Raw genomic sequence first — 27,209 nt, forward strand, 5'->3', positions numbered from 1 at the left:
AAGCAGTAGCCCTGAAGAGTTGTTATTCCGCCACTAAAGCTAAAGATATAATTTTCATCATATATATCATCACAGCGATAATAAATTAATAAGTTGTAGCTTCAAAAATACTGCATTATACAAGTAACTGCAATAGCACTGCTGAATCGCTTATATAACCGAAAAAAAAGTATTCCTTCTCTGCTACAACGATAGCCCTCTGATTGGTTCTTAGCCTCCCCGAGCAGCTTCTTGACAAGCCCGCCATCTGTCGTGATCTTGAGAAAGCTCGTCCGCATCGAAGAACCGTGGCTGCTACGAATTCAGTTTGTGTCTGTGTGGGAGGCCGACAGAGTGCGCGTTGCACAAGCGTAGATTCTTGTTTGTTTTTTTACTTTCCGAAACATTTTGTTATTATTATCTGCTTCCTTGTATTGGTTCCAGCTGTGTCGAAGTTGAAGCTTATCTTAGTGTTGAAGTGTGACAAGTTGAAGAACTGTTTGTGTCAACTGTTACTGAATAATTGTGGTGATTATCAAGAGTGTAGATTTTGTGTTTTTGTGCATGGGAACTGTCGAACTTGCTTGATTCGCTCTGTGAATAAGATTGTTACGTGTTTGCAATTACGGATAGTGTTGAAAAGAAAACGTACAGGAGATATCTGTAGTGAAGTGTTTTGTTTGGAAATGTCACTGTGCTAAGCTGATAAAAATGCGGCTCATAATTCTAAGCCAGTTGATTTTCTTGGCGGTTTTTTGGACGACCACATTGGCAGTAATCGAAGAAAGAGGTAAGTAAGATGTCTAGTTTGTATTGTCTAGCATGACATTCACGACAGGGCTTTCTTGTGCATTTATACGAAATAGCCTCAATTCCTTGCGAGTTTAATATACTTTTTTCTGCACCGGGATTATTTGATACATGTCAGAAAGACAAAAGCAAATTGCTTTTCATGTAAGAGATTGACTTGTGTGTTTGGTTATTATGCAACTCCGAGTATTTATTTGTTTCTTGAGGCCGTCGTTTGCCGTGCGGTTAAAAGTTCCACTTCTTCGTTCAGGCTTGAAAACTTTTCTGCTCTTATGCTTCGTTACCTAAGGAAAACAGGAGCACCAACCTGTGAATATTGCTTTCAGACTGAAGTTGGATAATCGTGTTTTGCTTTCTTCGCAGTAATTGCAAGAGAATGTAATGCACTTCAGAGAATGAAGAGCTTTTACATACTACCACAGAAACTCATTATATACGCTGACACCACTGGGCGAGGTGGAAATCCCAAATTGATATATTTGTTAAAAATGATGAAAAGTGTAGATAAGGTGCACTAAAGTTCTCATAAATAAATCGAAAATTGATGCAGAATATTAAATATAGTTAAGTATAGAGGTACAATAATAAATAGACTGTCGATTTTGTAAAAAAAAATAAAGTAAAAGCCGCTTTTCTAGATAACTGTGGCCCATCCAGGCCCCCTTCAATGCTGCCACCTTTCTTCTTAGTCTAATCACGGCTACCAGAATGAATAATAATTGGATGAAGAAATTCTTGCACACCCATGCGCTATCTAGGACTCGAACCCGGGACCCTAAACACCGATCTTCATGTCGGAGTGGTCAGTTCAACCACTACGAAGCCAGATGTCACCGATTCGAACCTTGGTCCGAAATGTATAATTGTGTTGGAATGAATCATCATTCATCCCAATCGTCGCGACTAACATAAAACGTAGAAAAGCGACGTAAAGTAAAACAAATGGAACGAATTTGGGGGAGGTGGGTGAAATCGTTAATATACCAACCATCGCTGCCTAAGATGCCGCTGAAGAAATCAATTTCCACAAACCCTTTTTACATGTGGTACTTAGTAAAGGGCACTGTCCCCCTCCCCCGAAAATAGTCGCATGAGTAATGCACCAAAAGCCTGTGCTTCTTATCGTTGATATTGCAGACTAATACGTAAAGTTGACGACTTCATGCCTGGTCTATGCGTGAACTTCATTGTGTGCGAGGTTGTCAACACTGCTATCCAAGTCGATAAAAATCCACCCGCCAGTCACAGGCTACTTCAAAACAGTGAACCGTAGCCACTTGGTTGCATTTTTTCCCTTTCTTTCTTGCAGTCGTTAAAAAAAAACGTGTAATCAACTTCCAGGAAAGGGAGCATTCCTTTTCAGTCCTTTTTATAAAGAGAGCGATTCATTCTGTCCAGTAGTGATTGGTGCAAGTTCTTAGAATTCTTAAGTTGTCATCAGTTGGGCGGATGGTAATTAGACAGATTTGTACGGTACAGAGGCACGACTGGGTCCATAGTTCCGATTCGCCGAACCCCGTGTAGGCCACAGTATGGCCTCCCCGATGGCGGAGTGGTAGCGTCGTCGCCTTGTAATCAGGGGGGTCCCGGGTTCGATACCCGGTGGAGGCACATAGTGGTTCGGATCCCACTTTAAACTGTACGTCCAGTCCCGATTAGCCTTACTGTGCATAAAGAGGACTTAAAACACGAAATCAATCAATCAATTCACAGTAGGGCAAGTCCAGTGTCATAGATTCAACTTTAAACTGTAGGTTCTACTTCCTGTCCGAATTATTTGTGTGTAAACTTTATTTCCGAACACACTTCGTCAGACATGAGTTGATGAGGCTAAGTCTTCCCTCCCCCAATTCATGAACAAAGAAAGATAATTTTGAGAAACTATTGTGGAACTTGGCTAACAATTTTAAGCAAAAAGATACCTTGAAAAGTAAGAATTACACTACAGCAATATTTTCTTCTGAATTGCTGCCGAATGTTCAACTTTTTTCTTTAAGTGCTAGGCTGTCGATAGTGTGTATGTATAGACATGAAATAATCAAAGAAAAGAGAAAGTATCACTTATTGTGAACATTATGCCAGTATGTGGTATATATATAATACAACTATTTTTCGTATTTAATACACGTGTTGTACAGTGGAGCACAATTATAAAAGTATACCAATTAATGTTACAATAGAGAAATTTACCAATAACTAACTCTTAATGATTTAAAACTCGAATTACATGTATAGTCACGGCCACTTCTGAGTTGTAATGACCCCATTGAAGTCAATAGCATTGCTGCTACAACACAGAAGTGTCCGTGACTGTACTAGCTTACGACACAACAGAATATTGTACACGTATTATTAATGTAAAATTTATAGATGATGTAGTACATATGTACTACAAGTCGATAGAATAATCTATGTCCAATTATATGTAGCTTAAAGAAATATAAGTTAAAACAATATATATTATAAGCAAAGAAATTCATCGATTTCGGAGAATTGTTGCTTTATATCCAAGCTCGTTCTTCTGTGCGTTTCAGGATCTTGCATAGACTAGCAACATGCGCTGTGGTTACCTACAAAAATCTATTCTTGCGTTATGAAACATTTCCGACTTGAGTGTTTGAAATTGTGAACGAAGCTGCTACAGCGCGCCTTTCTTGCTTTCGTCCATGCTTTGACAAGAAATTCCCTGCGGGACGACTCTCGCTGTTGGAACACCTGTTGCTCCCCATTCAGTGTTGGCGGTGCCTGCAAGGATTTTAGACCAGGGCTTCCAACCAATTACTAGATTTCACTAGCAGAACAGGTGCTGCGAGAACTGACAACAGTTCAAGTGAAGAAAGGATTTTCATCGATAGCGTTGCATTGGCGTAAATGTAATTAGTTGTGAAACTTGTTGTGTGCTTGTGAAACGTTTTAATTGTACTCTTGTCATCTTGAAGTTGTATAGAGACAACAGCCTTTTCCCATGTTTGTGTTGGATAATTGCTAAGAATAGTTAAAGATTAAAGTGCAAATGAGATAAGAACGAACCATGGATGTATGAAGTTTTGAAGCATTTACGATACATTCCGGTTCTTATCATACACTGCACTCCTTGGAATCAAGGTTCAAGGTGGAAATATCCAGGTGGAACCATGTACGCTTTATGTGCTCGGTAATTTCGTGTGACGTAGTTTGGAGGCCTTCACAAATTTGCACAAAAATACAGTGTTGCAGTACCTTTTTACAGTTGAAGACTTTCCAAGTTCCAAGGAAATTTAACGTACATTAATGGTAACACTGTTAGGCCTTGCTTCCATGTTAATAAAACATTAAAATACTGACCAAGGAATATTCGGCTGAAGAATACCCTGTTAGAAGGTGGAAACGTTATCTTTTGAGTGTAGGCTATATATTTTCTATACAATAAATTCTGCCTTGGTCAGTATTTTAATGTTTTATTAACATTAATCGCATCACGTGTACATTGTAAGAAAATTATATTAGAAGTTTTCCGCAGGGGTATATTTAACAGAATCTCACCTTTGATTGTACTACAATGCAGAATGTTTTTCCTTTAATTCTTCAGAAAATAACAAGTGAAGCACCTTCTCTTAATAAATGGAAAGGCCGAAAATTCTTTATTAGTTAGTTACATGTTTTACCATGGTTGTTGAAGCTCAGATGGTTTCTTGCGATTATTCTGATGTATTTGCTGTGACGCCTTCTGATAATGTGATTAGGGATCATTCAACTTTCCTTCCTCGATCGTAAAGCCGTAAGACTTTCTTTTGTTGCAAATATCGAAAACAGGGAATGCAACTCATGACATGACGATTGATCCAAAGTGCCCACGAGAAGTTTGCTTTCCTAATGGATGTTGGTGTGAACCATAACAACCCAATATAATGTGGCAAAATGTGAGGATGATTCTTAAAAGAAACATATCCTACTCCCCTTTAAGGGTCATATTCTCTCCATTTAATTCTTTGGAACTTCTTGAAGATTAAAGTGCAAAAGATATAAGAATGTTAGTGTGAATTTTAAAATTATAAACTTTTTTTCTTCAGAATTCGAAATAGCAATGTTGATCGAAATGAGACAGTTGTATTTTCGAAATCTTTGCTAATAAATATGTATCCACTGATTGATTTTTTTTAAAAAAAAAATACATGGTGACTCTTATAAGTCCACAATGTTTGTTGATTACGACGACAATAGTACAGCATGGCATCAATTTTAGTTTAAATATCTTTTCATCCATTTGGACATTTTGTGAAAAAAGAAAGCATACTCTAAACGGTGTCATTATTATCATCTAGACGACCTTGGGCGTAGTGCACAGACATATTTCATAAATGTCTGTGGGCTAAACTCTCGTTTTCAATTTTTCCTCAAAGTTTTCTTGTTACTGAACGACCGTTGAATCACCCTTCAACTTCTCTCTTTCTTGGTTTTGGACTTTTCGCATTCTTTCTCGACCAAACTCCACTTTTCAGCTCCACTAAAAAAAAGGTTTTAGAAGGTGACATTGTTATCCACTACACTATCGGGGAGAGACTCCAGTTCCGTTTTACTCTAATCATTGTCTTTAGGGACAGAACGGTAAATGTCTACCTAAGTAGTGGAGGGGAGTGTTGTTTCAACCTACTTTTGTTTCAAAATATATCTTTTTATTTTCTGTTAACCTCTGACAATATCTTGATTCAGCAATCATTACTAGTATTTTCAAACATTTGGTGTTTGTTTAGGAAGACTATAATGATAAAATAATATCCTGGGGATTTTCTGTAAACAAGAAAAATGCTATCCCTTCTAGTACGTACTGTCAGCGGAATGAAAGAATCCTGGGTAATATGTTTATAATACAAGCGTGCCCGAATAATGTTTTCGACTCAAATCTGTCGCTAGCATAACTTGGCAACGCTGTTTGTGTCGTCTAAGGTAAATGAATCTTTCCATGCTCTTGCGAAGTCCATTAGCCAGTGTGTTTCAAAAGTACGAACATGTGACGTCATATGAATGCTACTTCTTTATCGATAAACGTTTCTAATCCCCTCGGACCCGATCCAGGTAAAGTAGATGTTGTAATGACTGTTTTCTGATAAAACTGCAAAATTACTCACACCTCTGTGGGTTTGAGTCGTTGACTAGTGCCACCTTCCGAATTATTTCAAACCACTCAACTAATAATGCTTTTTTTCGGCTAGAGTTTTGCATCCATGTTAAATCAGTATTCCTCTTTGTTTCTTGCATGCATAGTTGCATATTATACGTGATATTTCTTATGCTCAAAACCTTATACACTAATAAAAGTTAAATCTTAATAACCAAAAGCAAAGTTCAAAGTACTTACAATACTTTTAATGCGAAAAAATGCTTGAGATTCGTTTTACGACTGTTGTGTTTTGACAATTAATAAATTCTGTGTAAAGTTAGTTACATTATGAGGTTTAGACTTATCAAATGTCCAACTTGTATCTGTAGCCTATTATAATTGATTTTTCACGTAAATGTTCTCAATAGCAGCTATGTGAATTATGATTCTGTATATTTGTACATGACTATCTATTCCCCGGAATTGCTTACTGTATTCAAAATCGCGAAGCGGTTTAAACTAGTTTCGAATCATGGGTAAGGCATAAATTTTTATTTGTAATTGGTCATATCCCGTATTTTTATCAATTCACCTTCTTTTCGCTAGTAATCAAGGAAGGTGGTAAACCAGCTCAAAAATACATTACTTAACTAAATCACGCCTTATTGAAATATTTCCTGATTCATTTTCTGCTCCTGTTGTCTCTGAAATTCCCGTTTGCTGTAGACAAGAGTCTACCTTGTTTGTTTTGTCTCCCAGGGTGCTAAACGCTTTTGTTCCACCGATTGTGTTTCAAATTAGCAGCATTCTGGGCCATGTCTTTTGTGTTGCGAGTTATGTAGGGAGCGGAGGGGGGGTCTCGGTGAAGGTCAACGTGTCGTAGCGAGGATGGGTTCCACAAACGGTAGCAATGTGTAAAAAAAGGAAGATAGTTTTTGGGTTCACCGAACGAGAGGCATTTTGGGAGGAGCCTAAGCTGACGCTCAGAAATGACCGGCAAGGTCGCGAGGAGAGATATTTAATGATGATGACTTTTACACATGGGAATGAGTTTTTATGCCGGGAGTCACTGAATGTCAAAGAGGTATCAGAAGTGGTTTGCGGCTCTTCGTCAGTGTGTATCTGTATGTGCATGTATAATTACTACCGAGATTTATCAGGGAATTGCGGGCCATTTGAAGCTTTAGGGATGATTTTTAACGCCGTCGGCTTGTAATCAAGAGGACCTGGGTTCGATATTCGGTAGTGGAACATTGTACAGTGGGCACAGTTTCTTATAAGGCGCATATTTATTTCAGTCCTGTCAAAATGTTAGTATTAAAAAAAATAGAACAGTGAGTATTCGATTGTGGATTTCTCCTCACGTTGCAGATATAAGCTGATCATTTAAGTTGATTGTTAAGCTAGATAAAACATATAAAAATCATTAATAAATGTTTCGGCTTACATTAATTTCTTATACAGAAATAAATCTGACCGACATTTTTAGTAACATCGAGTTCTTGAAACTTTCTCGTTTTCGTACTTTGTTCAGTTACATTGAGTACACTTTCGTAGAGTACTTAAAAAAAAGAAGCGTAAGAATCCAGCCGCCAGGGTGCGTAGATATAACTCTTGGAATAGCTTTTTCGCCACCGACTTGATATTTATGAAGGGACACTCACAAACAACACACATACCCAAACCGGGACTCGAACCATGGTGGTGAGTTCGTGAGTCGACCACTGAATACACTCGTCCACCGAGACGGTTAGAAAAGTATCAGATGCAAGAGTGCTATTGACACTGGCGAGCACTTGAAGTGCAAAATGGCTATAGGGGCAGGGGGCTCGACCATGTACGATGAACTCCAATGTGAACGATATCGCGAATGTGTGGCCTTTGCATTTTTATCTGCTTATGAAGTGATGGTGCGTCACACAGAATGACACATCCATTGCTCAACCAGGAATCGAGACTGTGTGACCTCTGACATCGTCAGGGCTTTACGCTAACCACTACACCGTAAAGAGTTAACTGAAGAAATTATGGTCTAAAACCGCCAATTTTCAGTATCACGATCGACACATAGTTAACCTATTAAATATACTTTTAATGCCTCAGTTTGCAAAAATATATTTGTGGTGCACACTAGAGTACTGCATTGGACCACTTTCGCTCGCTCAAACTCGAATCTCCCACGCTCGAGCGTGATTCGCTCGAATATATAGAATATCAAGTATCATTTCAATGTGACAATAATCGTACAAGTACTATACCGATCGCTTGCCTGTTCGAGCGTTAATCGCTCGAGCGAAGAATCTGTCGATTCCGTAAGCCATCTAGCGTCATCCGTGCGAACTATTAGACGATCAAGCCAAAAAGCCTCGATGCAGCACACTACTGCACACACCTGGAATTTATAATCATTATCTATCTTTATGCATGATGAAATATTCAAATTGAAATGAAAACAGTTTTGGAAATTAATAAGCATTGGCTGTTAAATTTAACGCTATAATGTAAATTTACGGAAATTTGTAACAAGTGTAGAAAGCGATGTAAAATAAACAAAACAGAAATGAAAATTGAGATATTCTCACCGAATCCGGACAGTTTTTGGAACCAGCTGACCCGGACTCTCCCCCACCCCCCCCCCCCCCCCCCTTGGTATTGTTTCTGGTCTGAGGCATATTATGTAGTCATCTGTAGAATTACTGCGAATACCTGTACACCGCTGATCATTCTGCAGATATTCAACACGACATTCCCAGTCGAGTGGTGGCAGGCATTCTCATGGGAAAGCGTTGCATTACGGTCTTTACAGCTAATTGTTCTGGAACGTTCTCAAGATCTCTTGCAAAGCAGCCATTTTTAGCCGCGTCTAGTTGTAGAAGTTGCAGAGCCTAGCGCGTTCAGTGATCGATTCTGGAATACGGATGTTCCTTTGTGAATGTCCCTTTATTACTTTAATCCAGTGATAATCGTAGTAATATCTTTCTTCAGAAGCCGAAGTTCAGCATAATCTGTTCTCCCACCTAACCTTTGTTATGGTGCAGTATACATATATTTACAACAAACAGAATATAAAAGGAAATAAAAAAGATAAAATAAAGATAAAAATATGCACAAAAATATTTGGATAATCATAAAAGCAAGGAAAATAACTACAAACTGTAAACATATAATTAAGAAATTTTGTGCACACACAAACACGTGTTGTGTGTTAAAGTTCAATCAGAGCCAACATACGAAATAAAAAATATATTTAAGCACGACAAATAACTGTTTATTATACACAATTCAATTCAAGGTTTCAGTAACAATGTTCAATAAAAGTGCAAACATCGATTCATCGTGGATTGTAATTTTATTCGTGTGCGCTTCTAGACACATACTGCTCACCTATAGCTTTGTATTTAAGGTCGGGCCGTGTTGATCGTTTAGTTACTGTCGTGTGCGAGGGAGTGTTGCAGAAACAGAGACGTGTTTTCGTCGACTTGCAAGTTTGCAAAATACCCGTCCTGAATATTCTTTTCTAGAAAATGTGTTCTAAGGCAGGCGGACCTCGTAGCTCGCGGGCCATAGTTTGCACGACCCTGGTCTAAACACCCGGGGATCATTTTCGGTTTCTTCCTTTCATTGTTTCTGTCGCTACCGTCCCTTGCTTACAGTTAACTTTGAATGACGCTAAATGTTTTTCGCTGGGAAGGAATTATTATTGTAACATTTCTGAATTTGTACATCAAATTTGTTGAAGAAAAGTGTGCAGCACACAATTTATGGTCGAAACAAATCCACTAGCCCTCCTTATGAATACATAGTACAATCCAACAGCGTTTCCCAAGCACCTTGAACAAAAAAGTTCCATTGCTTTGGAAACACCCTGTTCTCTCTGCCTCCCCTCTCCCCTCCGCCCGTTCCAGGTTTCTTTTCCCCTCCGGTTTCTTGCCAGCAAGGTCTCACAATGGAAATTCTTCGGCCGCCAGGGATTCACGCATGAGTTGCTTTGCATGAAGTTTAGCCTCCCCCCTCCCTTCTGCTCTTGGGTTTCAAGACGTGGGGGAGAAGAGGCGTCACTGTTTCCTATCGCATTCGCTTCTTTTCTTCCTGCCATTAGTTTTAATATATGTGGCAGTAAAAATATTCATCGGGACTCGCCATTAGAAGGTCAATACTACCAATGGGAACTGTTGTGCTGAGAGCTTTTTCCGTACCAGAAGAATTGCTGCTGTGTCATACCTAATGATGGTATTGATTGCTGTAAAGTCCGTTTTATGGGTAGAGCCTAAGCATTTTGCTTTTTACCTGAGCTTACTTTCTGACCTAAAATTCAGTTAGATTTTCTTCACATTTATGGTAGAAGATTTAATTCAGTTCAATGCATTCATTCTGTTTGGTGCAAGATTATATTCTTCAATATAGGGTTTTCTTCATGTCTTTGGTGAAACAGCTAACTGCATTGCAGAATTTTCCTTACATGTTTGGCAGCAGATTTTAATCCAGTTCTTTGCTTGATGCAAGACATTCAAGAGTTTTCCTGATACGTACTTTTGTAGAAAACTTGAGTTCACTAGTGTTTTCTTCACTTGTATGGAGGAAGACTAAATCCAGTTCAGAGTTTTCTGTACAAATACGTGTTTGGGAAGACTAAATTCAGTTCAGGAAACTCAGTAAAATCTGCTGAATGTAGATGGAGAAGACTCCACAAAAAGCTTCAAGGGATACAACAAAAAGGTTGGGGTAACAACGGGTAAAGCAAGTTGACCATGCAAAGAAAAATCTGGACAAAAATGCACCGTCACCAATGGTCCTACGTTCGAATTCTACTATTATTACAAACTAGTGTACAATGCATAATTTATCTCCTATAATGTATACATGCAGGGGCGCCGACTTGTCAAAATTATTGGGGGGCTCTGTTCACTGAAATAAATTAATGACTCATTCTCTCCCTTTTTAAAGTTTTGGCCTCAGTGTTCGGAATCTCATAAAAGACCATGAATTCCTCAAAAATATCAAAATTTGTATTCACAGTTCTAATGCAGAATATTAATTAATTGTCCACGGATTGATATGTCACAAGTTTCGTCAACCATGATAGCAAAATATTCCCGACTTTTAATATCTGCTACCACGGAGCGCAAAACAGATCTCCCTAATATATCAATGATCTCCTTCTGAATGTCATGTGAGAGCTATTTGTAGCCCGAACGTCCCATCCACTACCCTAGTTCATGCACATCGTCTTTTGAAACTCTTTTTAGTAAAAATTTTAACAATACTCATAATTACATATTAGTATATAGTTAATTACATATTAGTATATAGTAATAAGTCATGTGTTTTGCTGCCCCCCCCCCAAAGTTGATGGTCTAGAACATTTCAAATGTGTATTTAAAGTTATGTTCATGTGGCACAATTCAGAGTAAACTTTACAAGAGAAACAAAATAATACATTAGATCCTCTTAAGCAAAATTATTTGGGGGGCTCTGCCCCCACATCGTTAACATTGGGGGAGCCCCCCTAAGCCCCATGGAGTCGGTGCCTATGTATACATGTTCAGTTAATAATAATAAACATTAGTAACGACCTGACAGAATATCCAGCATATATGTAGGTGTCGCCATCAATTTCTGTAAGAGTGGGTCAGGCTATTGATAAAACTTGAATGATAACAATTGTCATGGGTATGATTTATTAGTTTTCAATAATAACTATCATTAACTTATAAAAGCTTGATTTCGAGTTATATATTGTTGATTATAATCCTTGGGAAGATTTTTCTACTCGATCCATGAGAGGGAGCATTCAGTACAACTGTTTTTCATTCTCGCATAGAACTCACATTTTTGAAGGTTTGAAAACTGTGAAACCATTTATTCCTTGGATTAAATGATATGAAAATATGACCTGCATCTTACACTATTTTTTTCGATCAAACGCAGTTTTTACTTTGGTTATTGTGATCGTGAACAATCAATTATCAATCGATGGACCAGTTCATCACACATACCCTCGTCTCTCAACGCCCATGGTTCGAAACGAAAGACCCTTTTTTGAGTAACCGTTGCTGAGACAGGCGAGGTTTTGAGAAACAAATGAAAACAGCATAAAAGTTCCGTGGCGCCCTCTTCCACAGTGTAAATACCGCGCGAAGAATGTTTTGTCGTGGGAACAAGGCAGCCGGGGAGGAAGGTGAACAGCCCAACTGGGAACTCAAGTGTGACGATCTGCGCCGACACACACACGCACACACAAGAGCTTCAAGGGCAAGATGTTCCTCGCATCCGCTTCTGTCTCAATGGGACAAGGGTGCGTGTGTGCGATTTGCTGCTGTTCTATCGTCGCTCGAACGGTAGGTATTGCGTGAACAGCGAATGGAGTGAGGCTGACCTTGAGTTTTCACCAATAACTGGGAAAACGAGAACGAAGCAATTATTTTTGCTTCGGTGAGGATTTTTTTTTTGCGCTGGCCCAAGGGAGCTGAAAAGTCCTACCACGCCTAAAGATGGCGACTGTGGGTAAAATAATCAGTTCACTCGCTTCTTTGATTGGTAGGAATTATATAATCTGTGGTGTTCGTGTGACGTTTCGGCACATGTCTATCAAGTACTCCATCGCTATGAGCAGCAATATAATATTAGTAGACTGAGAATTTGCCCTTTTTTTATGTACGATTTTGTTGAGAGACATGTTCAGACCATTTCTGCGAACAACACATGAGTTTTATAGTGTCTGCTTTTTGGCCATTTTAGTCATAAGCAGAGGGGAGATTTGCCACTAGGCTATCCTACGCTATAGCCGAGAGGGCGCACAAAAATGAGACGCTGAAAGGGCAGAAGTGAGAAAGACCGTCGACTATTAAAATCCCTTAATATTGTAATAATAGCAAAATAAAACAACATGTCAAGTCCTTCTACTTGATTATTTCATGAAAGAAGGAAGAAGTTTCTATAGCGTTACAGATTTAGGTGACTGTTCTGTTCTTAACTCTTTTTAAGGGGCAGGAAATGTTTTTTTCAAGATATTCATTTGCAACATTGATTATATGTAAGATATTGGGGAGAAAATTAAATATTGCCTTTGGACTTTTTCTTCATTTTTATTATTTTCATAATTATTAACACTTACAATGTGGTTACCTATGCTAACCACCGCGCACTTAATACACACATGCAAGTGTTTGGTAAAGATTAGTATGTAATGTTTATATAAATGATTACTAATTTTTTTTTACTTAATCCTTTGCTTGCATTTTTTGTGATACTTTAATTTGAGTGAAACATCAGAAAACAATTTTTCCCTTCCTTAGGCAGAATGATGGTACATTGCAAACTCTGCACGTTCAAATTGTCCTGCTTGGTGTTGCACGTGTACTGAATGCAAATTGCACATTTTCCTGAAATTTCCTGCACTGTTTGCTGTGCATTGCCTCCAATCTTATTTGCTTCTTTACTTTTGGTTTGTGATTACTAGGGAACTGAACTTTAGGTAAATAAATGTTGTTTTTTTTTTTTGCGATAAGATAAGATACCCTCGTTTTTTGCCAATTTTCTGACGATAGCCTTATATGTCAACACAGGAAATTTTATTTGACATAAAAACACATATTTTCCAGTTTTCCGTATGTAAATACATATTTTGCGAATTTTCATTTTATATTCATAAAATCGCTCATTTACTTCAGCTACCTCGAAATCCTCGCAGGAAAAATGTTTTTCTCCGCACCTCTTTCATATCGAGTGTGTTAGGTTTGTTTTGTCTTTGAACACGCTCGCTGGCAGACTTCTGGCGCTTCGCCTACGATCCTATTGGGGGGAAATATTACGCCCACTGGATCTAACGCACAAGTGCTAATGTCTAAATGTACAGAAAATTGTGGGAAAAACCAAGGTTTTCAAACTTTGTGCCAAATTGCACGTGTTTTGGAAGGTGAAATAGAGGAAGAGGAAGCTTTGGAAAACTTCAGCGTTAGTGGCATTTCGTGCTTCAAATATGCAAGAATTGTTTCTTGTGACGTGGAGCGATCTTTCTCACAATATAAGATGCTTTTTAGAGATAATCGTCACAGATTTACAATGGAGAATTTAGAGAAAACTATGGTGATCCCCTGCAACTCTTCCAAAAAAATAGCTCGCTAAGAGGTAAGCATTTAGAAAATGATTTCAGGTGTTTAAAATGCATGTAATATTTTGTTTTTGTTACCAAATGTTTTTTTTTGTCACATATTTTCCTGTTTTATCACATATTTTCAACATTTATGACATAATAAAATAAATATTTCAGAGTTTTTTAGCACATGAAGTTCCGTTCCCTAGTGATTACTTATTTCAAAACACCTTCTATGCAAACCTCTCAAACTGTCTCCATTTTCATTCTTTACTATAACCTTATTTGACAACAGTCCCTCGTGCATTCTTCATCGCAAATCCAGAATCCTCAATAATACTCAATTCGCTATCTGAGCCAGATGGAAGTTCCTAATAAGCAAGATTTTCTTCGAATTCTTTACACAAGTTCCAAATAAACAAGCTTTTCTACGAAATCTTTACACGGAGTCCTCGAAGACAAGTTGGTAAGAATACACCTTTATCTGTGCGCGCTGGTACTAACCACCTATTTTATAAGTAATTTGTGTCAGGACACACACATATAAGTCAAATCACAAACACTTACATGTGAGAAGTACAGCTCAATTACTTGTAAAATGTCTACGATCACTTCGAGGTGACACTTATTTTGACGAAAAGCTAAGGAGAATCGAACACGTGACTACATATCTTGATATCTAACGATGAAGTGAGTAAGAAATGTTTCATGCTTCTCTAAGCTCAAACGAAACAGCCAAGTGTAAAACCCTACCATCTACTGGTGAATTGAGGAAATACATATGTGGTCAGCGTTGATATCCACCCCACAGGAAAAGAACCATTTCAGTTTGAAAATGTGGTTAGCATAGGTAACCACCGCCCCCCAAAGAGTCTAAGTGTATTGTTTATCGAAGTTTAATGAATAACTTAATCATATGTGTCTTATATTTTGAAGTTTACAAATGCTATTAATACAGAGCATGCAATTAGTGGAAGTGAAGTACTACGATAACAAAATTGTTAATAATAATAATAATAATAATAATTATTATTATTATTATTATTATTATTATTATTATTATTATTATACTGGAGGGACCAAAGCAAAGGATAAGTCTAGAGGACCAAATTTTATAAATCCGCCCCTGGTCATAAGTTCCTGTTTCGAAGACATCTGCCTCTTTGACTGAAAAAATGTTAAAAAATCAATTGAATATCTGTATATTTTGGTTTTGACACATCTCTGCACCACAATTACGTTATTTTCTTTGTTAACGCACTCTTCTGGGGCATTGAATCTTTTGCCAGCTTATTTCTGCTGGACAGTTCGCTCCACGCCGGACATTCAGCCACTCTGTGAACCTTCTACCTCATTGAGTTAACCAATTTCAAGATCTGAGAACGAAGCATAACTTGGTGCATATCTGAAGTACACGAACCTGATACATCAAGTTCTTGTGCGAGCTGTCACGTCAGGTTTGTCTTCTGGAGTATCGAAATGAAGGAGGGGAGAGGGGGCGGTGGCAGCAAGGCGAAAAAAAAAGCAAACGAGAAAATAAGACTGGTCACGATTTAAAGCTTAACTTACCTCCCTTCAACGTACAAAGATATCTAGGGTGGGGGGAACAAATTCTGACAAGTGTCTTCTGCTCGTCCGTCCACAGCGTTGCCAACTATAGTGATTTGTCTCTACAAATAGGGATATTTTTTACCATGTTTTGTCAGCATGGACAGATTTTGATATAAAGCCTGCTTTTATTATAAGGCGTAGAATTGTAGCAGTTTCCCCTTGCACCGAGGATATCTTCTCCCTACCACAGTAAGTAAGTTAATACTTTAAAAATTCAGAACAGTTGTTCGGCATATGATTTTCTGCCTCTTTTGACTAATCGCGAAGATGAGGATGGGTGACAATATGATGAAAATGGGTGACAATATGATGAAATATGATGAAATTTATGAATGGACACCTACAAAAAACACTCATGTCCAGTGTCCAGACGGGATTCGAACCCCCTGCCGACATTATTATTAATTATTATTATTATTTACAATTTTGTTATCATTGTGTACCTCACTTTCACTAATTGCATGCTCTGTAAACACTTGCAAACATTAAAATGTACACCCATGTGATTAAAAATTATTCATTAAACTCAATTTGTGTTTACGAGCGCCACTTGCACTATACATTTCTTCACACTACATTACGGTAGCCACACTGGCCGCGAACCGAGAAACAAGAATGTTGATTTCTTCACTTGATTTTCAGTTGTTGACAGTTAAAATGTTTGCATTCGTTTCTTCGAGGAACAATTATTTATATTCGAGTACTGTTACATGACCTCTGAAATACGGGTTATCCTGTAAGATGCCTTTTAAAACTGGACTAGAAAGTCCTTCCTGTTATCTTCTTTTCGTGAAATAAGCAAGAACTGCATTAACGCCCCTAGGATAACCTAGTGGCAAGTACTCGTTGTAAGTCCGTAAGAATTTTCTATGTTTTTCTATGTGTTTTCTATGTTGCAGCACTGTCGCGTGGGTACATAAGCACATAACACTCGCGCGCGCTGTCTTCTTGTACGTAATGTGTGTGGGTGTTGTAAGATATGGTGCCGTGGATGCGGCTCGAGTAGAAACAAGTTTCAACTTTCAACTCCATAATAGTTCGCCAGTTTGTAACTACGAGCTGTTCGCAAAATGCGATAGGGTCACGAACTCCTGACCCCAACGTAATGCAAGGTCTTGAAACGAATAGGCTCCGTACAGGGTGATGACTTGATGCATTGCGAAAGCTGCAATGCGATATGCTACCCGGATCAGATTACACAGGCTTATGCATTGCGGGGCCATTTACAGCGAGATGTAATCTACTAGTCTGTGTCTGTTCATGTCAAGGAAAAAGGCTAAGTAAGATTGACAAATGTTGCAAAAACACTAAATCGCTGACCAAGGCAGTTTTATTTATTTACGTAGAATTTGTGTCTTATGCTCTGATACAGGGTCGAAACATTACGTGGGTAGTGTTTTTTCCGTAAATAAAACTTTCGTGGTCATGTAACATGGAACATGTCTTAATTTTTTTTACCGTTTGACAAATGTTGGCGAAGTTACGAACGATATGCATACATTTTCATGTTCTTATTTTGAGGTATTTTACATATTTTTTGGCTACGGTGCATATTTTCACATATTTCTCTAGTTGGTATGTATTTGTAGGAGAAACATTCAGAATATGAGTTCTAATTTTGACAATTTCTATCTGATTCTGACAGACAGTCACTTTACTCTTGCTTAAAGTTGTTAAACTATGAAAATGACATTGCAGGAATCAATTTTCCGTATGTACTTTTTTCACTGTTGCCATATTTCTCAAATAACCCCTACCATCCACTCAAACGTAAGCACAGCAACGTAGAAAACGATCAAAGTGGAAGAGATATCACATTGCAAAGGCCGTCATGATTCTCCCTGAGTGTTTCAATCTTGGATCAACAGCTGATGAAAGAAACACTGATCTATCAAATTTTCTATATCTCGTCATGCAACATCGTTATTTAAGAGAACATGTAATTTTAAACTTCGTCATTTATATCAACGAAAGAAATGTGATTGATACATTCCCTGTATCATTCGATAAGAAGAAGCAGATAAGAAGTATTACATTTTGATGAACTGTGATAGAAGCCAAGCGACGCTTAACCAGTCACATTGAGAGATGGTTGGATGAAGACTCCTCGTGATTTCCTTTATCTTTTCACCGTAAATGAGACAATGAACTTATGAATAGATATGAAGGAAACATGGCCACATTTAAAGGGTGTCTGGGGTTCAACACCACTCCAGACTTCTGGCCTGCGATTAATGGAAGTTCAGAAAGCAAAAGCGCCAACTTGTTTTCAAATACTTAATCAAAGTTTGACAAAAATATTGCAAAAAATACAACAACTTGCGAGAATCCTATCTTGGGATAGAATTTCAAACGGTTGTATTTCCTGAAACTTGAGCGGAATCAATTTTATTCTGAAAATTCCCTTTCGAATTGTTAAATAAGGTTTATTAATCACCCCGTGACAAGAGTTCGAACCTGAGGCGCACTACGAAAATTGGTGTTCCCGGATTCCAATTCTGACCTAAGCATGGATGTTCGTGAGAGTCCCTTCATCAATTTCATCATAGTATATTCATTCTCATCGTCGCGATTAGCCAAAAAGCAGCGAATCCCTCCATGCGATTTTGTTTTTATATATAAACTATAATTTATCCATATACTCGCACATATTTTCAATGCTCTCCACGTGCATGCTTTGTACCTTCACACATGTTCCTGGTACATATGTGTGAGGTATCGTATGAGCATTTCCCAATAATTTAACAGCCAGACATGGACAGATATGCTTACAAGCGACTCTGAGGAGGACAGCGTGCTCTCACGTAGGGCGCGTGTGTGAATTGTACATATGTTGAAAGAGCTGTGAGAATGTGTAATATGGTGAATGCACGTGAGGTGCTTTGCAAGTGTGCTGCCAAGGTAGTGAGTGACTTGTCTGCAAAGGGTGACAGAAGTAACTGCATTTTAATACGAATGTTTACCTTTATATGTCTCTGCCCGATTGTACGCACAGAGCTTAAAATGCATAAACCTTTTGTGCATCATTTGACGAGTTATTTTTGGTATGTCTGGAATGCTCCTGTCTTCTCCATCACAGGGAACAACAGTAGCTGATGAAATTACCCTATGGTGCCCGAAAAGTAACTTAGTTTCAGTTTTTAAGTCCACTTTATGCACAGATAGGCTAATCGATACTTGACCTATAGTTTAAAAGTGCGATCCAAACCACCATGACGTTACCACTACGTTATTGGGATTGGGGCATGCATTATTAACAGTTTATTCACTTGAGCGTCAACATATTCTAGTCAGTTGAACATTTTGGGTTCCGTGTGGTGTGCAGTGGGATGCTGCATAAGTATTACCAAGCAAATTGTCCACCACTATGTTATTTCTCTTTATTTTACAGCCAATGAGAGCTTCAAGACTTGGAATAATCAAACAAGTTCATGACAATGACTTTAGCAGATACTTTAAAATCTAATCATTACAAACACGTAGGATGCAAGAAATACATTAATGATAATAGTTATACAATTTGCAAGGCAATACTTGTGCACCCCACTGTACGAGGAGGGAATTTATTTCGAATTCACTCAGCAGGTTTTTTCTTGGAAAATTCGCACTGAAATTTAGCAAATTTTGTGTCAAGAACATTTTATGTGCAGATGTTATTCATTCGATCTAGTGCAGTGTCAATTTAACGGCCCTGTGGCAGAGTGGTTAGCACATCGCGCTGCGACGCCAAGGGTCCCGGGTTCGAATCCCGGTCGGGCTTGGTTGTTTGTGAATGTCCATTCATCAATTTCATCATTTCATCACTCATCCCCATCTTCGCAAATTAGCCAAGAGGCACAAAACGCGAAGTAAAATAAACTAAATCAACCAACCAACCAACCAATCAATTTAACGGATTTCAGTGCCTGTTCTCGGTACTAAGATATGAGATACTTAAAGCACATTTATTTTTAAACCGGAAGTTATTTTTGTACATATCCTCATATTAATTAGGATGACCAAATAAATAAAGTTCATTACAAGATAATAGTTAATATTTCTTAGTGTAGAATAAGGAAACTTGCTGTTTGTGCTATTATGATAACAGTAATTGTCAGTTTGAACTTAGTGAATAATTAACGAACAGGCGCCTGTGTAATTTACTCAAGTACTTCTTCAGTTTTCCTTCTGTAATTTCTAACATCTCGGTATGACTGACCACTTTATAAATTATACCAGCGGTGTATTTCTCGTCTAATAACCACTTATTACTTAAAATAGGTCACGTTCAGGAAAAACGGGAAACAATTCAAAGAGTTGTTTGTCATGTGACACAAAGACGTATCTCGCTTCGAGTCCAATGATGGTATCATCATCGTCGCATCTTCTTTGTCAGAAGTCTCTGTCTCTCTCTCTCTCTCTCTCTCTCTCTCTCTCTCTCTCTCTCTCTCTCTCTCTCTCTCTCTCTCTGTCTCTCTCTCTCCCTCTCTCTCCATCTCTCCCTCCCTATCTCTCCCTCTCTCTCCATCTCTCACTCCCTCTCTCTCAGTCCGTCTCCATCTCTCCCTCTCTCTCTCTCTCTGTATGTCTCCCTCTCTGTCTCTACCTCTCTCCCTCTCTGTCTCTCTCCCTCTCTATCTTTCCCTCCTCTCTCTGTCTCTCTCTCCCCCTCTCTGTCTCTCTCTTTCTGCCTCTCTCTGTCTCTCCCTCTTTCTCTTTCCCTCCTCTCTCTGTCTCTCTCTCCCTCCTCTATCTCTCCCTCTCTCTATATGTGTCTCTCTCCACCCCTCTCTCCCTCTCGCTCTCTCGTCCTTTAAACTTTCTCAAAACATCCAACTGTCAACCTCTCTTCCACGTAGTACACCCTGGGCTTCATTTAACAGACCAGCGAGGCTTTGGTGTCTGACTAGGGATCGCCACATAATCCGGATTTCAAATTATCCGATATCCGTTTCAGATGTAACTTAAAGTCCGAATATCCGATATCTTGTTAATCCGGATATCAGGATAATTCGAAAATCCAGGCAATACAAATACATATATCTGGATGGAACATATTTGACGAAGGACTTGTAGAAAATCCATACAGTGAAATACGAAAATGACGAATGAAAGAATATGTAGACATCCCGTAATTTAACCTAAAAAATATATTTTGTTCTTCCAACTGTTTTCTACAAACAGGGATGTTTACAACTGAATATTCATCATTGCATGCATGCTTCATGCCTTTGAATATAATTTCACGTTACGACGCTTCTTCGAAGGGTCGCCAGTCGTCTGTAGTGAATGTTTTGACATTGTGTTTCCTTTGTAATGACGCAAGCGCTATTGTTCTCGCACCGAATGCTCTCAATGTGACTTCATTATCTTATCGTTAGTTTATCTTATGACTTGTTCTGTTTATAGTAAGCTGATAGTCTTTCGATGTCGTTTCGATATGCTGAAGTTTGAAGAGAATCCGAGAGTTTTTGGGTCGTTTTATGCCTCTGAATTTATCATATTTCGTGTTTTCATTCCTCCCCCTAGTTTCTATGTGGCGTGTCGCGCTCTTTTCTTTCTGACCTCTCTATTTCTGTCTGTGCGTGTTTTTTCATCTTTTCCTCCCATCTCTCTCTCCTTTCTATTTTCCCTTCTCTTTCTCCCTCTCTCTGCCTCTGCGTGTGTATATACTACAGCGCCTAGAATAACGTAGTGTGGAAAACGGCATGGTTTTGCTCTCTCTCGCTGGTTCCACTCGAAAATGAAATCCGCTAGAGGCGCTGGTGTTGACACCGGGGTACAGCGCTCGACTGCTTATAATGGAAGTAAATGGGGTTTTTGCTGCAACGTCTGATTCTTTTCTTTGTAACATTTCTTTGCATCAGAAAATTGTTATGATATTTGGTACAGTAGTCGCGAAAATATTAAAGAATATTATGAGCCGTCGATCATGACCTGTACTTGAGTTTTTTATTAACAATACGGAAGAAAACATAGGTATGGATTGTAACACGTAACATGACAATTGCTGCGAGAATTAGTATTGTGTATGCATTATCCTGAAAGGTTCATTAATATTGTCATTGTCACAAATATTATTTTTATGGAAATTCACACAGACAATACTCGTTTATTTTAATTAATTTATTTTATTATTAATTAATTTAATTAATTTGCGGTTTATTTTCATCAAGTACAAGGTAGACATTTTACCACCAAGTCACGAGTAAAAATGCACAGTCCTTAACACCAAAGTTCTACTTACCAATCGACACGAATGTAAAGCAGTTTGTTGATAGAGATGACAAGGTACAGCCTAATCGGCTATTTGAACTCCATGGAATATGAAATTAAATTCTTTCGAATATCTGCATTTCGGGAAAATGACTTCATAATATGTACGCCACGAAACATTTTTTTCCCATTCATGACACTATTTCAATTTTATTAGTATACAAAAATAAACTTGTGTACACAATCCAACGTTTGACGTCCAGCCTCACATGCGATATGTTGATGCTCGTGTTGCGTTGCACATAAAACGTATTTATGTTACTTTTCTGTGTAAATTAATACCATTTCGTGACTGCAAATCACTCCACAAATATAACTGTTTCCATCAATTCACTTACCGCCTTTCTAGAGAAACAAATCTACACAATATATTCCAAAAACTAACTAAGCCGCATTACTTTCATAACAAAATTAGCCGCTGTGTCGATCGCACTGCCATCTACAAAAAAAATCGGGGAACCAGTTTCTTGGGTCGTTTTCCACACTACGTTATTGAAGGCGCTGTAGTATATACATTTATTCTCTTTCATTCTCTGCGTGTGTACATTTCTCGTCTCTTCATTCTCTCTCTTCTTTCCTTTTCCTTTTCCTTCCTTCTCTATTTATTTTTCCTCCTCCTTCTCTCTCTGTATTTCTCTTGTTCCTTCTCTCTCTATATATATTTTTCTATTTTTCCTTCCTTCTTCCTTCTCTCTATTTATTTTCTCCTCTTTCTTTTTCCTTCTATATCTGTATCTTTCCTTCCTTCTCTATCCCTTTCCATTTCTCTCTCTCCGTGTATTTCAGTCTTTCCTAGTGTTGCCAACGAGACGAGACTTTGGCCTGTCTCGTCTCGAAAATATTCGTTTGTCTCGGGACACATGATCAATCTCGTCTCGTCTCGAATTTTTAAAAGCCTGTCCCGTCTCGTCCCGTGGGCAACACTAGTCTTTCCCCTCATCTCTCTTTGTTTCCTTCTCTTTTTGTTTTCCCTTCTCAACTGTCTCTTCTTTAGTGTTGCCCACGGGACGAGACGGGACAGGCTTTTAAAAATTCGAGACGAGACGAGATTGATCATGTGTCCCTTTGACAAACGAATATTTTCGAGACGAGACAGCATTTCACAGCATTTCCACGAGACGAGACAGGCCAAAGTCTCGTCTCGTGGGCAACACTACTCTTCTTTTTCCTTCGCTCTCTCCTTGCGTGTGTGTATTTCTCTTTGCTCTCTTTCTCCTCTTCTCTTCCTTTTTCATTCTATCTCTCTGTAGTTCTTCCTTTCTCCATGTATATCTTTTACCCTCCCCGTATTTCTTCTCAAGTTTACTTTGAACTGTGAGCTGTAAAGATGCAGAAGAAATCCTTGAAGACAAAACTATATAAGAAATCAGCAACGAAAATTAACAGCGAGAATAATAACTATTAAGGAAACAGAAAAACAATAAATTACAAAAAAACAAACTAATAGCAACTACTACAGAAACAGGAAATAAGACCATTGTCAGAAGGGTATTGACCTTGAACAAGGTTCGTAAATACTTCATGATGTCGCACAGCAGACATAGCAATTACAAACAGCAATAACCAAAAATGTTTAGTTTAATAGTCTATTCAACTCTTGACCTCAGATGCAGTGATACCAGCTACTCATATTTTGAAGACGAAAACACTCGGTTCATTCATTGTGACCCACTGCGATGTTTCGATTCTCAGGTTGCAAGGGATCGTGTGACGTAAGCAAGTTGGAATGTTATGCTTTAAACAGCCTCGTGTGTGCTGTGGATGTTTGCTACGTCTGAAAAATAAAGCTTGTTATTTACAGCGTGTGGAGCCTGAAGTCTGAAGACGAAAGTGCAGCCATCGTTTCTGATTGTGTAGCAATGACATTTCGTCGCCTTATTGATTTTTATGCTTTAAGTCCATTTAATGCACAGATAGGCTAATCGGGACTGGACGTATGGTTAGAAATGGGATCTCAATTTTAATTACCTTTCAACGTAATCCTTGCGCCTCTCTCTCTCTCTCTACCTGTAGCTCTACGCGTGTGTAGTGCAATATACCAGGACGCCAGGAGGACAAAATATGTATGTAGATACTGCAAAGCAGTTCACTTCACCAAAATTGAAGAAGAAGAAATTAACTATTCTACATTGGGAGGTAGATTTAACTAACTAACTAACTCTCTAGCCTTCTTAAACCCGAAGGTTCATGGCTGCAGCAACACAGGCCTTCCATCTTTCCCCATCTCGAGCAAGATCTATATACTCTTTTCCATCCCTACCGATTTCCCTTAGGTCCATCTCAACGTTGTCCCTCCATCTTCGTCTTGGCCTTCCTACAGGTCTCTTACCATCAGGTTTCCCAACAAGAATCCTGTAAACTCCTCTGTCCTCTGGGAGGTAGATTTAAATATTTGGATTGCAAATATGAATATTATTTTTAGGGGGGGGCGTAGGTTTATCTCTGTTGACAGATATACTTGGCTCTGTTAAAGGAGGTTAGTTCTGACATCCTGCCCGTTAATTTCCACCCTACATCAAGTAGTATGCTGTTCTTGCCACCTTTCCGTTTCTCAAAAACCATATTCCTGTTGCTTTTCGAATCCACGATTCCGGTAACAGTTAGCAAATATGAAACGGACGAAATGTTCTTTCCATTTTGCACGTAGTAGTGGCACGGTAGGCCAGACACCCGGGTTCCACTCCTGGTCGAGCCTGCATTATTAGCTGAAATTTCTACACCAGTTTGATTGATTTGTTTTATTTCGCTCACGTTTGTCTAATTTACGTAGATGGAAGATAGGGATGACATGATTAAATTCATGAATGGACACTCGCAAACATCCATGCCCAGGCCGGGATTCGAACCCGGGACCCTTGGCGTCGTCTCGCGATGTGCTAACTACTACGCCGGGGGGGGGGAGGGGGGCTACACCAGTTTGAAGTCTTAGCCGCGGTGTTCTAATCGGTAGGGCGGGCGTCTGACTACCACACGGGAGATCCGGGTTCCTTTCCCGAAGTTGGTGATGTAACGTCGGAATTTTTTCGGCGTTCCGGCTTGTCCGTTCATAAAGCGTCTCTGGGGCTCACCCAGCTTCAAAGCAATGGGTACCTGGGGCTTCAAATGGCCGATACCCTTTACATCCCCTAAATGTGATTTCATGGCACGCTGCTATGCGCACGAGGATACCTTTACCTTTAGTTTCAAGTCATGTGAAGACGTGCGTACTGAATAAACATCGCGATCAGCGTAGAAAGTCACAGCAAGGTTCCACGAACTATCAGGAAGCTGAAAACTTACAGAGCGTAATCACAGCTCCAACCGTAATCCTTGCCATTCCATAAGAGTCCATCCACTCTAGCAAACCGTCGTCACGCTCGTCGGTCCCTTTCAGCGAGGATCCATTGCAAATTATATCACACATCAACCCATCAAATCTCTGCTCTGGCCGACCTCTGGCATATTGTCCAAACGGGGCAGCGGAGGGGGAAGAGAAGTCACCCCCCCCCCGGTCAATCAAGGAGGCGGCGAATGGGGTCAATTGACTGCGTTCTTTCCCTTCGCTGTGTCTAATTAAGATTTATAAGAGGGTGGCTGCCTCGCGCAGTCGCAGTAAGGAGCAAGTAAGAAACCTTACGAGCTTTGTTCATGGTTGCCAGTGCACGTAAGATATACTTGCTATTCTCCATCCACTGCAAGAACGAAGTTAATGTAGAAGAACCACGTCAATTCTTAGAAGAAGTTCCCGACACTTCGGACCTTACCTTGCCTGTAAATATGATCTATTCAGAAAACGGCCAAGTCCAAGTGACGCGCGTCCCGGGTTGGATACCCGGTGGAGGCACATAGTGGTTGGGATCCCATTTTAAACTGTATGTCCAGCCCCGATTAGCTTTACTGTGCACAAAGTGGACTTAAAACACCAAATCAAACCAAATGTCGCGTGTCGCTTCGGTCTGAAATGTACTCAGATATGAACCAACAGGGTAGTGGAGAAGGTCAACTGCTTAATCTATATTCATCCTCTGACAGTGGCAGCGATTGGGCTCCAATCGGGGGTTAGTTTAAAGCCTGTTCGGCGAAAGAATAAACTTCAGAATTCTATTTTTGTATTTTCAGTCGAAAGCCAGGGGGAGTGTCACACGAAATTCTCGTGGTATTCTGCGTTGCCAATTTTTTTTCGTTTTGAGTCGTCTTCGAGACATGTGGCTCCCTCAACAAGGTCAAGCACGGCGAAACCTAATTGTTGCCTCCGCGTAGCAAGCGAACGGGTCTCCGATTCCCTGCCTCTCCCTGAAATGCGAGCGAAGGGTGCATGTTTACAGCAAAAGGTGTCGCATACGACTGGGTAAAAATCAGCCGTGTAGCAACACCACTTCTACCCCCTTGAAACTCCCACAACTGGAGGCGAAGTGTCTTGATTTCCTTAAATGTATTCTTTGGCCGGTCGGGCATTACTTTCCCTTCATAGATAAGGTTTAGCATAGTGCGAAGGCAAAAGGGGGGAAGGACAACTGCCCCCACGCCTCCCCAAATCGCCGACACTGTACCCCCGATGTTATTATAATAATGAAATTAAAAAAGATTCTGTGGGCAGACCAGTACCACGCACGGATATCAGATAATTTTCTATCGGAATATGAAATACTCGGATATCGGATATTCTGGTTATCTTAATTATCCGGATATTAGAATTAGTTTTGTCGTTTATCCGTTTTACGGGCTACACACATATTCTTGTATTCGTTATATTTGTATTTCACTGTACGTACTTTCCACAAATCCTCCCATCATATCTGCTCTATCCGAATATTCGAATTATCCGTTGCATAATTTGTGGCTGGTGGCTATGTCTAGCCGTATGGTTAGTTCTTTGGAGCATATAAATGTCACTATTGGTCAGAAAATTCCTCAGACCCTGGCAACCATGATTCGACAGTTTCTGAAGCATCTCGTCACAGAAGGTGCCGAATTGAACGAATAAACAAATCATGGAAGAGGAATGTGAGCTGGAATTAATACGAAGGTTGTAAGCGACGATGGCTGCCCTGATAATCTGACGCAGTGAATCCTTTATGCTCTTTCGTCTGCCTCGTATTCCAATGACCTGTCCACAGACTCAGAGAAAGAAGAAAAAAAGATAACGAAAAACAAAAACTCCCCCACGGCTTTTGTGCAACGAAGAAAGGAACCAAGAACAACCCCTAGGGGAATAAAAAAAAGGGTTCTTTTTTGCCTTCGTAGAGTTAATAGGGGGTGTTAAGGTGTATACTGTTTTCAGTCGCGGTGATCTATGGGTACAGACCCAGCCAACTGCCTCCCATGTGTGCCTCTGGGAACCATGATCGGTTTACATCGTGGGACTGGACTGCTACTGCATTTTGGGTCAGAAGCAGTGGCGTACGT

The 27,209-nt window shown here is 39.3% G+C and overlaps 1 protein-coding gene across 1 annotated transcript in view; it reads left to right on the forward strand.

Moving 5' to 3' along the window:
- Positions 1–305: 305 nt before the first annotated feature.
- Egfr (epidermal growth factor receptor) overlaps positions 306–27,209 on the forward strand; it is a 330,748-nt gene continuing 303,844 nt past the window's right edge. The window contains exon 1 of the mRNA XM_083121984.1: positions 306–769. Coding sequence (XP_082978110.1) covers positions 691–769 — 79 coding nt within the window. The 5' untranslated portion in view covers positions 306–690. The remainder of the gene's footprint in view (positions 770–27,209) is intronic.

This window comes from Lepisma saccharinum, chromosome 5, assembly GCF_977018435.1.
Source record: "Lepisma saccharinum chromosome 5, izLepSacc3.1, whole genome shotgun sequence".
Lineage (NCBI taxonomy): Eukaryota > Metazoa > Arthropoda > Insecta > Zygentoma > Lepismatidae > Lepisma > Lepisma saccharinum.